Genomic DNA, 16,318 nt, shown 5'->3' on the forward strand with positions numbered 1-16,318 from the left:
CTTAAAATATTCAATAAGAAAGTATTAGACCTAGAAAGTAGACCTATTTGCAGAAATCAGCACAGGGCCTTTCTCTAGTCCATTCCTTACACTCCACTAACAGTGCTCCAGAGCAGGGGTAGGCAACCTACGGCCTGCGGGCCAGATCTGGCCCGCGAAGGTATTTTGACTGGCCCGCGAGCAAATATTGGGATACTATGCCTATCTGACCCACGAGCGATGTTTCCTTATTCTGAGTGTTTCACGCGACCACACTGATGGACATGCATGGCATCTTGTTACACTGCCCCAGGTTCCGTTTTGTTCCAAACCAAACACTGTTATATACAAATGACGGGAAGGCAGACTACCTTATTAATATGTATTAGATGCTGTCCATGCACGCGCAAGTTTTCAGATGGGATTGTTCAAATTTGTAAACAGAAACAGCGTCACTGTATTTAACGAGAAATCCACACTAAATATCCAGATACTTGCATGTGCTACGAAACTTGTTGAATAACTCGCATTTCAAAATAAAATCAAAGGAAAAAATTCCAATGGCAATGAATGCAAAATGCAGGAAGGTAGACACTGAGTGCCGAAATTTCCAAGACACTTGGACACTAGATTACTTCTTCATCGAACAAACTGGGAAACCAATTTGTCTCAATTGCCTAGAAAATGTTGCTGTGAAGGTGGCGAATATCAGGTGACATTACGAGACCTGCCATAGTGGAAAGAAAGCTGCAATTGTGGGAGTACCAGCTTCAAAAAGGAAATTGTGCACATTTTCCCACCTTTCAAAAAAGTAAAGCACAAGATACAGGCATTTTTGTGAATATGGTCCAAGAATTGAGAAAAGAGTTTTCATCTCATTTTGCTGATTTTCGCTTGCATGCAAATGAGTTTAAGCTGTTTGCTACTCCATTTGATGTGGAAGTGGACACTGCATCAGATATTTTTCAAATGGAATTTATTGAGATGCAGTGTGACGATGTATTGAGATCGAAATTTCATTCTGAAGATGTGTCAGTGCTTGACTTCTATAGAAAATATATTCATCCAAGTGGGAAATATCCTAACTTTGTGGACTATGCAAAAAAGATGACATCATTGTTTGGCAGCACTTATCTGTGTGAGCAATTATTTTCAAAAATGAAGCACACCAAGAAGCATTTGAGAACAAGATTGACTGATACCCAACTGAATAATGCCTTGCTCTTGGCATCAACAGGTCTGACACCTAATATTGAGAAGCTTTCAAGCAACAAACAGCATCAAGTTTCACATTGATTTATCGACTGTTTGCATTAAAATTTTCTTTATTATACTTAATTTACCACCATTCAATGCATCATGTTCATACATTTTATGTTTAAAAATTCTTTGTGTCCTTTTAATAGATTCAAGATGCCTTGATTGAAATAAATTGCAACTAAACTGAGTTCTTTGATTACTAATTGGCATCCTTGGTTAAGCACAAATGATTTTCTAGCATGTGTTAGTCATTAATTTGAGGCAAAACATAACTAGATGTATTTAAGTGGATAATTCCCATATTTCAAGTTTTTTATGGCATTTATCTGGCCCACCATCCACTCATTAATACACGATCCGGCCCACAGAGGCAAAAAGGTTGCCGACCCCTGCCCTACGGATAAAGTGAGAGGATCACTCTGTTCACGTCAACTGTCAAATTTCATCCAGTATGCAGAGATCATTCCCATATTTAAAGGCTACTTACAACAACACCCAATATTAAAACCCTATACCCATTCACCCTATCTTCTTGATAAATTGGTTTATTATTGTCACATATACTGAGGTACAGTGAAGAAGCTGTTTTGTATGCCATCCATACAGATTATTTCATTACAACAATGTATTATTGTAGTATAAGGGAAATCAATAACAGAATGCAGAATAAAGTGCTACAGTTACAGAAAAAATGTAGTGCAGGCAGACAATAAGGTACAAGGTCACACAGAGGTAGATTATGATACTGAGAGCCAAAAGTTACTGCATTTTCTGGTAAAATGAAAGCACCAAGAGTTAAAAGAACCTTATTGTAGCAAGGGGACGATGGCAGCAGGTGAATAGCTGAAGGTATATCAGTATCTTCATTTTCTTCTTTCACATTGACCTTGAATCATCGAGGAAGAAGCTAGACTCTTTAAATGGTTTCTCTTGCAAGACCAACCCTTACTGTTGCACAATATTGTGCAGACAATAACCACATTGTAGACCCTGGCTAGTGTGTACTGAAGTTTGTGACAGGTTTTTTTTATGTAAAGTGTAGATCAGTAATAACATCTTCTTGCTGACAATCAACATAGGTGAACTTTAGTTCAAAGTAAATTTATTATCAAACTGCGTATATCACCATATACAACCCTGAGATTTGTTTTCTTCTGGACATACATTGTAAATCTAAGAAATCACAATAGAAATCACACCCCTCAGTACGGACACACAGCCAATGTGAAAAGAAATACAAACCGTGCAAATACAAAAGAGAAAATAATAAATAAATAAACAAACAAACAAGATATAAATATCTCAAACATGAGAAGAAGAATCCCTGAAAGTGAGTCCATGGGTTGTGGGAACAATTCAGTGATGAGGCAAGTGAAGTTATCCCCTCTAGTTTAACAGCCTGATGGTTGAGGGGTTGAAACAGTTTCTGAACCTGGTGGAGTGGGTCCTAAAGCTCCTGCAATTTCTTCCTGATGCAAGAGGGCAGCATGACCTGGGGGTCCTTGATGATAGATGCTGCTTTCCTGTAACAGTGCTCCATATAGCTGCGCTTAGTGGTGAGGAGTGCTTTACCTGTGAAGGACTGGGGTGCATAAGCTACTTTTTGTAGTATTTTCCGTTCAAAGGCATTGGTGTTTCCGTAAATGTTTGTCAAAGTTTTAGATGCATGCTGAATCTTCATAAACTCCTAAGCAAGTAGAGGCGCTGTGCTCTCTTTGTAATTTTACTTATATGCTAGGCCCAGGACAGATCCTCTGAAATGATAACACTGAGACACTTAAAATCGCTGACCCTCTCCACCTCTGATCCTTCAATGAGGATCTCCGGTTTCTTTCTCCTGAACTCAATAATCAACTCCTTGGTCTTGCTGATATTGAGAGAGGTTGTTATGGCACTACCCAGCCAGATTTTCAATCTTCCTCCTAAATGCTGATTTGTCACCATCTTTGATTCAGCCAACAGCAGTGACTTAAATATGGCACTGGAGCTGTGCTTAGCCTCAGTCATAAGTATAAAGTGAGTAGAGTGGGCGACTAAGCACACGGCCTTGTGGTGCACCTGTGCTGATGAAAATTGTGGAGGAGATGTTGTTGCCAATCCAACTGACTGGGGTCTGCAAGGGAGGAAATCGAGGATCCAATTGCACAGGGAGGTATTGAGGCCAAGGTTTTGAAGCTTATTGATTAGTTCTGAGGGGATGATAGTATTGAATCCTGAGCTGTAGTTGATAAAGAGCATCCTGATATATGCATCTTTGCTGTCCAGATGTTCCAGTGTTGAGTGAAGAGCCAATGAAATGGAATCTTTTGCAGACCTGTTGTGCCAGTAGGCAAATTAGAGTGGATCCAAGTCACTTCTTGGGCAGGAGTTGATATGTTTCATCACCAACCCTGTATGATAGTCACTGAGGCAGGTTACTAGGTTACTCTTCGGCAATGGTATGACTGAAGCGTGCTTAAGCAGGTGGGTACCTCAGACTGCTGAAGTGAGAGACTAAGGCTATTGGAAAACACACCAGCCTATTGATTAGTACAGGTCTTTAGTAATTGCCCAGGTATCCCATCTGGGCTTGATGCTTTCCATGGGTTCACCTTCCTGAAGGATGCCCTCATATTGGTCTCAGAGACTGAAATCACAGGTTTATTGGGGGCTGTGGGAGTTCGTGAAGGTTCCTCTGTCTTGATAATTAAAGCGAGCATACAAGGCATTGAGCTCATCCATGAGCAAAGCTTTGTTGTTACTTATATTGTTTGATTTCACTTTGTAAGAGGTAATAGCATTCAAATCCTGTTGAGTATCCCCGTGACTCAAATTTGTCAGGAATTGCCACTTCACACATGAGATGGCTTTCCGGAGAACTTACCTGGACCTTTGGTACCTGAATGCCACTGACATGGCCCTCAGCAGATTGTAGATCTCATGGTCCATCCAGGGCTTCTGAATGGGAAAGACTGAATGATTTTGTGTGTTCACACTCTTGTATGACTGTTCTTATAAAGTCCGTGACAACTGTTGTCTATTCATTCAGATCCTCTGATAAGTCCCTGAATACAGCCTAGTCCACTGACTCAAAGTAATCCCGTAGCCACTCCTCTAACTCCAGTGACCACCTCTTTGTTGTCCTTAACTTTAGAGCCTTGCTCTTTAGCCTCTGCCTGTATTATGGATTCATGGTTAGCCAGCTGCTCTACTCTCTCTACATTCATGACTTTGTGGCAAGGCACAGCTCAAATACAATCCATTAATATGCCAATGAGAACACTGTTGTTGGCAGAATCTCAGAAGGCAACAGGAAGACATACAGGAAAGAGCAAGGTAGATTGGCTGGTTGTCTGGTGTTGCAGCACAACCTTGTACTCAATGTCAGCAAAATTGAGGAACTGATAATGGATTTCAGGAAAGGGAAGAAAGTACACCAGTTCTCATTAAGGGGTCAGTGGTGGAAAGAGTGAGTAGCTTCAAGTTCAGAACATAAACATCTCAGACTATCTGTCCTGGGCCCAACACATTGATGCAATCACAAAGAAGGCATGCCAGCAACTATACTTCATTGGGAGTTTGAGAAAATTTAGTATTTCATCAAATACTTCTGCAAATTTCTATTGATGTATGATAGAGAGCATTCTGATTGGTTGCATCACTGCCTGGTGTGGAGGCTCCAATGCACGGGATCGCATTGCAGGCTGCAGAGGGTTGTAGACTCAGCAAGCTCCATCAAGGACACCTTCAAAAGATGGTGTCTCAAGAAGGTGACATCCATCATTAAGGACCCTTATCATCCAGGACATGCACTCTTCTCATTACAACCATCAAGGAGGAGGTACAGGAGGCTGAAGACCCACATTCAACATTTTAGGAACAGCTTCTTTCCTTCTGCTATCAGATTACTGAATGGTCCATGAACCCATGAATACTACTTCACTGTTCCTTTCTTTTGCACTACTTAATTACTTATTTACATTGCAACTGCTAGTAATTTATGTCTTGTATTGTACTGGTGCCACAAAACAAACAAATTTCATGACATATTTCAGGGATAATAAACCTGATTCTGAAAACCTTTCGGCCTGGCACCTACTGTATTTAAGTCTGCTTCAGAGTATGGACAGGGTCAGGAATCTGGAATGCCAAAGGACAACTGCATCATGGGAAGACTGTTTGCACTTGCATATAAGTTGCTTAATGCAGCGGTTCCCAACCACTGGGCTGCGGACCGGTATCGGGCTGCAAAGCATGTGCTACAGGGCCGCGAGGAAACGATATGATTTGGCGATATGAGTCAGCTGCACCTTTCCTCATTCCCTGTCACGCCCACTGTTGAACTTGAACGCACGCGAGGTCATCAGTTGGTCATTAACCTGCAACTACTCGATGAGTAAAAAACAAACGTCGTTTGAGAGTTTCTTTGGAAGAAATGGTAGGGGACATAAAAGGCCTAACGATGATGATAACGCCGAGACAGCTGAGGCCGAGACTGCAAAAAAAGAGAAAGCTTCCTTCAACAGAAAGTACGATGAGTCGTACATAAAATATGGCTTTATTGCGACCGGTGACTCGCACGCTCCAAGCCCCCTGTATGTGATATGTGGAGACAAGCTGTCTAATGAGGCAATGAAGCCTTCAAAACTACTTCAGAACCTTGAGGCCAAGCACCCTGCACTTAAAGACAAACTCTTTGAGTTGTTTGAGTGGAAAAAACGTGAGCAAGCGGAACAGAAGCAAGTGCTGGGAGCCACCACCTCCACAAATGCTGCCGCTCTGACAGCATTGTACTTAGCGGCTAGCCGTATTGCTAAGGCTAAGAAGTCTTTCACTGTTGGTGAAGAATTGATTCTGCCTGCTGCCAAGGACATGTGCCGTGAACTGTTGGGAGAAGCTGCAGTTAACAAGATGGCACAGGTTTCTCTTTCAGCTACCACAGTTTCAAGGAGAATTGACGACATAGCGGAGGACATCGAAGCACAGTTGTTGGAACGGCTTAACGAATCTGCTTTCACCACCCGAGTCAAAGAGGTTGCTCCTGAATGCCAGTCTACACACTGTGTCACACACAGGGAATGCCGGCTAGCTGAAAAATGTCACCTGACCTTAACAGCGTATTGAGTGATGCTGTTGAAGTTATCAATCACATCAAAGCAAAAGCCCTGAACTCATGTCTGTTTGAGCAGCTTTGTGAGGAAATGGGTGCAGACCACAAACGCCTTCTCTTACACACTGAAGTCAGGTGGCTATCAAGGGGGAGAGCCCTGGCCAGGGTTTTTGAGATAAGAGAGCAGCTACAGAGATTTCTTTCAAGAAAAATGTCACCACTGGCAGCACACTTCAGTGACAAGGAGTGGATAGCAAAACTCGCTTATCTGTGTGACATCCTCAACCTGCTCAATGAACTTAATTTGTCACTTCAGGGGAGAATGACAACTGTCTTCAAGTTGGCAGATAAAGTGTCTGCTTTCACAGCCAAATTGGAACTGTGAGGACGGCGAGTGGACAGGAGCATATTTGACATGTTCCCAACATTAGCTGAGATCTTGGGAGAGACTGAGGATGCACTGTCCTTCTCACAGCTGGTGCGTGACTGCCTATCTTCGCTGTCGACAAAATTCGAGCGTTACTTCCCAACCGTAAATGACCCAAGACGTGCAAAGGAATGGGTCCGTGACCCATTTGTGAATGTCCCCGGGGAATCATCCATGTCAGCGAGGGAAGAAGATCAACTCCTCGAGCTTGCAAATGACGTGGGCTGAAAAGTATGTTTGACATAACATCTGTGCCGGCATTCTGGATCAAAGTCAAGGCTGAATATCCTGAGATAGCCACGAAAGCACTGAAAACGTTGCTTCCATTTTCAACATCATATCTCTGCGAAGCAGAGTTTTCTGCCATGAATGCAACAAAAACTAAATTGCGGAATAGACTGGACATAAGGAACCCCCTTATAATTGACTTTTCACTATATTCATGCGAGGAAAATATGTGCTCTGTGTTTAATATTAAATTCGTTAGATAAACCCTTCTAGAAACAAAATTGAGTGTATTAGCCACTGATAAGTAACTTATAGTTGACTTATCACCTATATTCCAGTCGTGATTAACACCCCCCTCCCACCCCAACCCCCGTCAGCCGGTCCGCAAGAATACTGTCAATATTAAACCGGTCCGCAGTGCAAAAATGGTTGGGGACCCCTGGCTTAATGAATGGGTTATAAAATTTACCATTCTAGCAAATGGTAATTTGTTAGAAATTTGACACCCACCCATAGTTAGTAGGGAGTAATCTTCAATTAACAGACTGCACCTGGCATAATGGATAATTACTCCAGTTTAAAATTTATGGGGAATCAGCTAAAGTGTTTAAACTTCGGGAAATCTTCAGTAAGTCCCACTAGGATAAAAGGATGTTCTAATTCAAGGAGAACCTGATCATTTGAAGTTACCAAATTTTAGAAAACACATTTTCTATTTTTTATCATTTCTTGTCGTGTTCAGATATTCAAAAATAAACTCCTCAGTTAAAAGTTCTATCTTGCTTTTTTCAGAATTTATTTCTTCTTCCCCTCCATCACACAGAGGTGCATAACAAGCCAATACATTATATAACCTTTCTACTTATTCATAATTTGGTTAATGACTCTTAATTATCCAAAATCAGTCTGCTTCAACAGTGAATGCCTGAGATACCAACTTTCTAACTTCTGGAAACTGTTTCAATAATCCTTGACACTTCTCTTCCCTCATTGGTTTTCCATCCCAAACTGCTGTGACTTGGCATCAAATGTGTCTTTGATATCTCCTGTAAAATGACTTCCAATATTAACACTAACAGGCATTACATCAGTTGTTGATGCTATGATTCCAATTTTTGATACTTTTTCAGCAAAGAAGGAAATATATTTATATGAAGGCACTGGATCAGTATCGCTAATAGTAATCAACTGATATGTCTACACATTTTTGTTTTCCTGGGTTTATTGCCATAAGTTTACATTGATCTTGTAATAACCTTGAAAATATTCAAAAGGGTTGGGGAATTGAGAGTTGCTAAATGTGAAAATATCAATACGGGTTAGTAAATATAATCACAAAAATGCTTTTTTGTTTGGCTTACTTAGATCTTCCCTTTAAAACTAAAAATAATTATTTACCATTTGGCTGGTGAGCAAATCAAAAAATATTTGATATCAGCAATTGGAGAAATTGAAGAGACCTAAAACTCAGAGTGTGCAAATTGTAGTTGTGGAAGCAGTAGTTGTGGAAATTTTGTATTTTAGCTATTGAACCATATTTGTTGGACACTGTCCATGTGAATATACTCTATCATACAATGCCAAAGTAGTGACACTCTTTTTATCATGACACTTACACAGGGTTCCCAGTTATTCTGGTCGATGTAGGCTAAAACCAACAATTAATTCCCTAAGAGTGTCTATTCCTCCAAATGGAGAAAACAAACAAAGTTCTTTTGAGGTTGAGACAAAATGCATATCAATTAGAACTATAACAAATGTTATATACTTTAATAGGTGCTAGCAATGCCTGAATAGGCCTTTTAGAAGGATGTAGAAATGTAAATGTGGCATTGTGACTCGTCCAATTTGACATCTGATATCTTTGTAATGTGTGATATATTTTTGTGCTGTGGACATGCACTCACTAAGCTAATGAACTAGCAATAGCAATTTGAATTTTGCATTGCATTGACTCAATCAGAAAAGGATAATACAGTTTACCTTTGGTACTAGATGGCAGGCAAGGACATGGTGGGATGAAGGGCCTATTTCTGACTTGTATTATTCTGTAATTTATTCCATCAACTGTTTTCCTTTCAAACAATAAACCAGCTATGTTTTGAGTTACCAGAACTCACCTTATCAGCAAAGGAATCATAACAAATCCTAACATTATCCTTACAACCAAACTTAGAAGACTTGAAACGACGAATAATATCTTGGAGGGAGGCAGCCACGACAAAATACTCCTGCTTCAATCTCAACTCTTTGCCCTCAAAAAACTGAGAACAGAAACAAGAGAAATATATTCATTTGCATAAAATGTAAAAAAATGTATTTAATCCTTTTTCAGATTTCTGTCATTGAACTAAACCTCAACCTCCTTTAAAGTTATTAAACTATATTCTTCACTGTCCTTAAAAATGAACAATTATTTAATATTTTGACAACTCTGTAAGTTGTATACATCATGGGTTTGTTCCCAAATATTTCCAACATTACAAATAATCATAAGACTATAAAACATAGGAGCAGAATTAGGCCATTTGGCCCATCAAATGTTCTCTTCCATTCCAACATGCCTGATTGATTAACCCTCTCAACCCCATTCTCCTGCCTTCTTCCTATAAACTTTAATACCATAATGAATCAAGAACCTATCAAACTTCACTTTAAGTATATCCAATGCCTTGTCCTCCTCAGCTGTCTGTGGCAAAAAATTCCAAAGGCTCACCAGCCTCTGGCTAAAGAAACTCCTCCTTATCTCTGTTCAAAAGGAATGTCCATCCATTCTGAGATTGTGTCATCTGGTCCGAGAATCCCCACTATAGGGATTCATGCCCATTCTATCCAGGCCTTTCAATATTCAGTAGCTTTCAACAAAATCCTCTCTCATTCTTTTAAACTCCAACAAGTACAAGCCCAGAGCCATCACATTCTCCTCAGATATTAAACCTTTTATCTCTGGGATAATTTTCAGGAAGTCATCTGGACCCTCTCCAACACCGGTACATACTTTCTTAGACATGGGGCCCAAAGTGCTCACAATACTCCAAATGTGGTCTGGCCAATGCCTTATAGAACCTCAGAATTAAATCCTTGCTTTTACATTCTAATCCCACTCAAAATGAATGCTAACATTGCATTTGCCTACTGACTGTTTAGCTTAATTACAACTCTTCATTTTGTTTATATCTATATGATAAAGCAAAATGAAGAGGTGCAATTAAATTACACAATCAAAAAGAGAAAGAAGATAAATACTACAAAAGAACATATCAAGTTGTTAAATGTGATCAGTAATCTTTTCTTCTCCAGTTGATGCTTAACATAATCAGAATGAATGAATTGGTATTTCTGAATTTTTTTCATCATCAACAACCATTTAAAATCCAAGAATAAAGTCAACAAAGGGAAAATAAAGCCCAGATCAACTCAGCACGTTAGCAGCAATAAGTGAACCTTCATCAGAGTCTTCTTTCTGACCTGTACAAAAAGGACCGGTTGCACTTGAACCCCAGGGGGACCAATATCCTGGTGGGGAGGTTTGCTAAGGCTTTTGGGGAGAGTTTAAACTAGAATTGCTGTGGGGTGGGAACCGAACTGAAGTGACGGAGGAAAGAGAGGTTGGCTCACAAATAGCGAAAGCTTGCAGACAGTGCAAAAGGAAGGATAGGCAGGTGATAGAGAAGGGACGAGCTCAGACTGATGGTTTGGGATGTGTCTTTTAGTGCGAGGAGTATTATGAACAAAGTGCATGAGCTTAGAGTGTGGATCAGCTATGATGTTGTGACCAGTACAGAGACTTGGTTGGTGCAGGGGTGGGAATGGCTACTTCAAGTGCCAGGCTTTAGATATTTTAGAAAGGACAGGGAGAGAGGCAAAAGAGGTGGGGGCGTGGCACTGTTGATCAGGGATAGTGTCACGGCTGCAGAAAAGAAGGAAGTCATGGAGGGGTTGTCTACAGAGTCTCTGTGGGTGGAAGTTAGGAACAGGAAAGGGTCAATCACCCTACTGGGTGTTTTTTATAGACCACCCAGTAGTAACAGGGACATCGAGGAGCAGATAGGGAGACAGATTCTGCAAAGGTGTAATAATAACAGGGTTGTTGTGGTGGGAGATTTTAATTTCCCAAATATTGTTTGGCATCTCCCTAGAGTGAGGGGTTTAGATGTGGTGGAGTTTGTTAGGTGTGTTCAGGAAGGTTTCTTGACACAATATGCAGATAAGCCTACTTGATCTGGTATTGAGAAATGAACCTGGTCAGGGTGTCAGGTCTCTCAGTGGGAGAGCATTTTGGAGATAGTGATCACAATTCTATCTCCTTTACCATAGCATTGGAGAGGGATAGGAACAGACAAGTTAGGGAAACGCTTAATTGGGGTAAGGGGAAATAAGAGGCTATTAGGCAGGAACTTGGAAGCATAAAGTGTAAACAGATGTTCTCAGGGAAACATACGGAAGAAATGTGGCAAATGTTCAGGGGATATTTGCGTGGGGTTCTGCATAGGTACGTTCCAATGAGACAGGGAAAGGATGGTAGAGTACAGGAACCGTGGTGTACAAAGGCTATTGCAAGTCTAGACAAGAAGAAAAGAAGAGCTTACGAAAGGTTAAAAAAACTAGGTAATGATAGAGATCTAGAAGATTATAAGGCTAGCAGGAAGGAGTTTAAGAATAAAATTAGAAGAGCCAGAAGGGGCCATGAGAAGGCCTTGGCGTGCAGGATTAAGGAAAACCCCAAGGCATTCTACAGATATGTGAAGAGCAAGAGGATAAGATATGAGAGAATAGGACCCATCAAGTGTGACAGTGGAAAAGTCTGTATGGAACCGAAGGAGATAGCAGAGGTACTTAATGAAAACTTTGTTTCAGTATTCATTATGGAAAAGGATCTTGGCGATTGTGGGGATGACTTGCAGCAGACTGAAAAGCTTAAGCATGTAGCTATTAAGGAAGAGGATGTGTTGGAGCTTTTAGAAAGCATTAAGTTGGATAAGTCACCAGGACCGGACAGGATGTACCCAAGGCTACTGTGGGAAGCAAGGGAGGAGAATGCTGAGCCTCTGGCGATGATCTTTGCATCATCAATGAGGACTGGAGAGGTTCCAGAGGATTGGAGGGTTGCGGATGTTGTTCCCTTATTCAAGAAAGGGAGTAGAGATAGCCCAGGAAATTATAGACCAGTGAGTCTTACATCAGTAGTTGATAAGTTGATGGAGAAGATCCTGAGAGGCAGGATTTACGAATATTTGGAAAGGCATAATATGATTAGGAATAGTCAGCATGGCTTTGTCAAAGGGAGGTCGTGCCTTATGAGTCTGATTGAATTTTTTGAGGATGTCACTAAACACATTGATGAAGGTAGACCCGTAGATGTAGTGTACATGGATTTCAGCAAGGAATTTGATAAGGTATCCCATGCATGGCTTATTGAGAAAGTAAGGAGGCATGGGATCGAAGGGGACATTGCTTTGTGGATCCAGAACTGGCTTGCCTACAGAAGGTAAAGAGTGGTTGTAGATGGTCATAGTCTGCATGGAGGTCGGTGACCAGCGGTGTGCCTCAGGGATCTGTTCTGGGACCCCTACTCTTCATGATTTTTATAAATGACCTGGATGAGGAAGTGGAGGAATGGGTTAGTAAATTTGCTGATGACACAAAGGTTGGGAGTGTTGTGGATAGTGTGGAGGGCTATCAGAGCTTACAGCGGGACATTGGTAGGATGTAAAACTGAGCTGAGAAGTGGCAGATGGAGTTCAACCCAGATAAGTGTGAGGTGGTTCATTTTGGTAGGTCAAATATGATGGCAGAATATAGCATTAATGGTAAGACTCTTGGCAGTATGGAGGATCAGATAGTTCTTGGGGTCCGAGTCCATAGAACACTCAAAGCTGCTACGCAGGTTAACTCTGTGGTTAAGAAGGCATATGGTGCATTGGACTTCATCAACCATGGGATTGGGTTTAAGAGCCGAGAGGTAACGTTGCAGCTATATAGGAACCTGGTCAGACCCCACTTGGAGTACTGTGCTCAGTTCTGGTCCCCTCACTACAGGAAGGACGTGGAAACCATAGAAAGGGTGCAGAGGAGATTTACAAGGATGTTGCCTGGATTGGGGAGCATGCCTTATGAGAATCGGTTGAGTGAACTTGGCCTTTTCTCCTTGGAGCGACGGAGGATGAGAGGTGACCTGATAGAGGCATTCAAGGTAATGAGAGGCATTGATTGTGTGGATAGTCAGAGGCTTTTCCCCAGGGTTGAAATGGGTAGCATGAGAGGGCATAGTTTTAAGGTGCTTGGCAGTAGGTACAGAGGAGATGTCAGGGGTAAGTTTTTTACGCAGAGAGTGGTGAGTGCGCGGAATGGGCTGCCGTCAACGGTGGTGGAGGCGGAAACAATAGGGTCTTTTAAAAGACTCCTGGATAGGTACATGGAGCTTAGAAAAATAGAGGGCTATGGGTAAGCCTAGGTAGTTCTAAGGTAAGGACATGTTCGGCACAGCTTTTTGGGCGAAAGGGCCTGTATTGTGCTGTGGGTTTTCTATGTTTCTATAACAAACTGTTAGCTGGTATTTTATTTTCAAATAATGAATGGTTGTAGATTCCATTGGTAAATCCAATATTTGTTTCTCTTGAGAAGCTGGATGATCTGATTTACCTGTGTTATGAAAGTACTCCCAGCGTTTATAAGTGGGAATTCCAGGATTTTGAAAAACAGCAATGAAAGATGGCACTGTACGTCCATATCAAAATGCAAGGCAAACTGTAGAGTAACTTGTGATAGTGTTCCAACCTGCCTGCTGTCCTTCTCTTACAAGGAAGTTTCATTTTTATTATTTATTATTTACAGATTCAACACAGTAACAGGCCCTTCTGCTCCAACAAGCCAGTGCCTCCCAATTACACTGATGTGACCAATTAACCTCCTAACCTTTGGAATATGTACTGTACGTCTTTGGAATATGGAAGAAACTGGAGCACCCCGAGGAAACCCACATGATGAATGCATAAACACCTTACAGACAGTTACAAAACATATCTTTTGCCTGGATATCTGCTGTTCTAATCAACAATGAAAAATGTTGACACTAGAGCAAAGCAAAATGTTTCTCTTCACCCCATTCCTTACAATCAACATTCACTTGCTCTGTCATTACGTACACTGTGACTTCAGTGTACACCATCTGTGAAATGCACTCCAGGAATTTGTCAAAGCTTCTTTGACAGCACAACCTGTTTTCTGGAAGAATAAGAGCAGTAGGCAAATGGAAACACCACCACCATCTGTAATTTACATCCAAATCACAGACTGTTCCAACTGAGTTTATACATCTTTGATAGGTTAAGCAATACAATATTCTTATGTAGAATCATTTTGGGGTTACCTTCACCATAAAGACTAAGTGATTCTAGTAAGTGACTCACCACTACCACCTCAAAGCTTATTAAGAGACAGGCATTAAAAACTCACTCTGGAGTAGATTTTAAAAAAGAAAGAAACCAGATCACAAGGATTCCTACTGCAAAGGGTAGCAAATCATCTATCTTGGCACATTCATCCTTAATAATATATAAATAATTGTCAAGAATAACTTTCATGACTTTGCAAGCGCATCCTAAGAGCATTTCTAAGAATTTCCAAGCTGCTGAATGTGCAATTGGCACACGAATGAAAATAGTCAGCAATCCGCTCCCCTCCCCCCGCAAAGCTATGTTTACACTCAAAACAAAGCTGAAAATCTAGTCTGTGAACTTTGCTGAATGCATATGCATATGGATGCCAGCAGAGAGGGCTTTAGGGGGTGTCCTGTATCAGTTGAGACCTGTCGCGTTTGTCAGCTGGAGCCTGAGAAAAACTATCCCATTTCTGGCATTGAAATGGGCTATGGTGGATAAGTTGAGTGGTTACCTCTATGGTGCCAAGTTTGAAGTGAGGACAGACCCCACTGAGAAGGGCAGTGTTTCGATTCTTGTGGGGGTCTCGTTTGGGATTGGCTGCTGTGTTGTTTGCCCTGAGCATTGAAACAGTCGGTTGTGTGTTTAAGTCTGTGCTAAACAATTGTCCAGCAAAGTGATTGCGATATGTGGGTATGGATGCTGCTGGGGTTGAGCAGTGATGTGAATCCACGGGGTTAAGGTAACAAATGCGTGCGTATTGAGTGGGGTAGGTATCCGTACTCCTGATGAATTGTTAATTCGACTTTTAAGTTCTGTTAAAGCTGTAGGGAAAGTTACGACTGTGGGGCAGAGGTTTGATGAAATGGCAGGCACAGACTTTGTTTTAGTTCAGACTAGCACTGACATAACAGCAGTAGAACTGCCTGGTACTATTGAGGCCCCAGGAGGGTGGGGCTGTGGACTGTCCATGCTTTCTGGGAGGAGATTGTGGCAGAGTTGAGAACTGAAATGTCTCGGTTGTTATCAGCGGGTGTGCCCCCCCACCCCTCTGTATAATGGAACTGATAGGGAGGCGGATCCTCTCAGGGAAAGGACTACGCGGAGGGCTGCCAACAGCCAGGTCCCGCGAGAAGGGGAGCGGCTGGTATTGTCTGTTATGACTGTGGTGAAGGGGGGCACTTCAGGCGGGAGTGTGAACGACGGGAACCCCCTTGGACAGTGAGTCTCCAGGTACCTAAGCAGAGAGAGTCATTGGGAAAACTCAAAAGAGCCCCAGTGAGGGGACAACCTGGCATATCAGGGACAACACATTCCCAGCAATATATAAAGGAACACCCTAAAGCAAAAAACTAAATGTCTGAAGGCTTAGTGGGGCCAAGCTCCAGTGTATCACTATAGATAGAGGGTATTTATGCTAGAGCTGTACTTGACACAGGGTCGCAGGTCATTTTGCTGTACCATTCATTTTACAACCAGTATTTGACGCATTTACCATTGACACCACTCAGTGCACTAGAGATCTGGCGTCCTAGTGTGGGTGATTATCCATATGATGGTGGAGTCAGTGAAGCTGGAGGCCGATGTGAGAGTGGCTGAGGTCCTTGATACATTAGCACTAGCTCGTCTGGACCCTGTTCAGAGAGAGGTCATGGCGACTGGCCCCTGCAGAGGTGGAAGATGTTCAGCAGCATTTGTGTAAGTTGAAGGAAGCTGGGATCATCACTGAGTCCAGAAGCCCCTATGCGTCCCCAATAGTAGTGGCCAGGAAGAAGAATGGGAAGGTACAGATGTGTGTAGACTATGGAACTCTGAACAGGCGTACCATCCCCGACCAGTATACGGTCCCGAGGATCAAAGGCGCGCTAGCCTGCCTGAGAAGTGTGAAGTGGTTCAGTGTGCTGGACTTGAGGAGTGGATATTACCAGATCCCCATGAGTGAGGCTGACAAAGAGA

At 41.9% G+C, this 16,318-nt stretch overlaps 1 protein-coding gene across 1 annotated transcript in view; it reads right to left on the reverse strand.

Annotated features, from left to right (window-relative positions):
• pygl (phosphorylase, glycogen, liver) overlaps positions 1-16,318 on the reverse strand; it is a 130,943-nt gene that overhangs the window by 68,832 nt on the left and 45,793 nt on the right. The window contains exon 8 of the mRNA XM_063048653.1: positions 9,104-9,247. Within this exon, the coding sequence (XP_062904723.1) occupies positions 9,104-9,247 (144 nt within the window). The remainder of the gene's footprint in view (positions 1-9,103; positions 9,248-16,318) is intronic.

This window comes from Mobula hypostoma, chromosome 1 (assembly GCF_963921235.1).
Source record: "Mobula hypostoma chromosome 1, sMobHyp1.1, whole genome shotgun sequence".
Lineage (NCBI taxonomy): Eukaryota > Metazoa > Chordata > Chondrichthyes > Myliobatiformes > Myliobatidae > Mobula > Mobula hypostoma.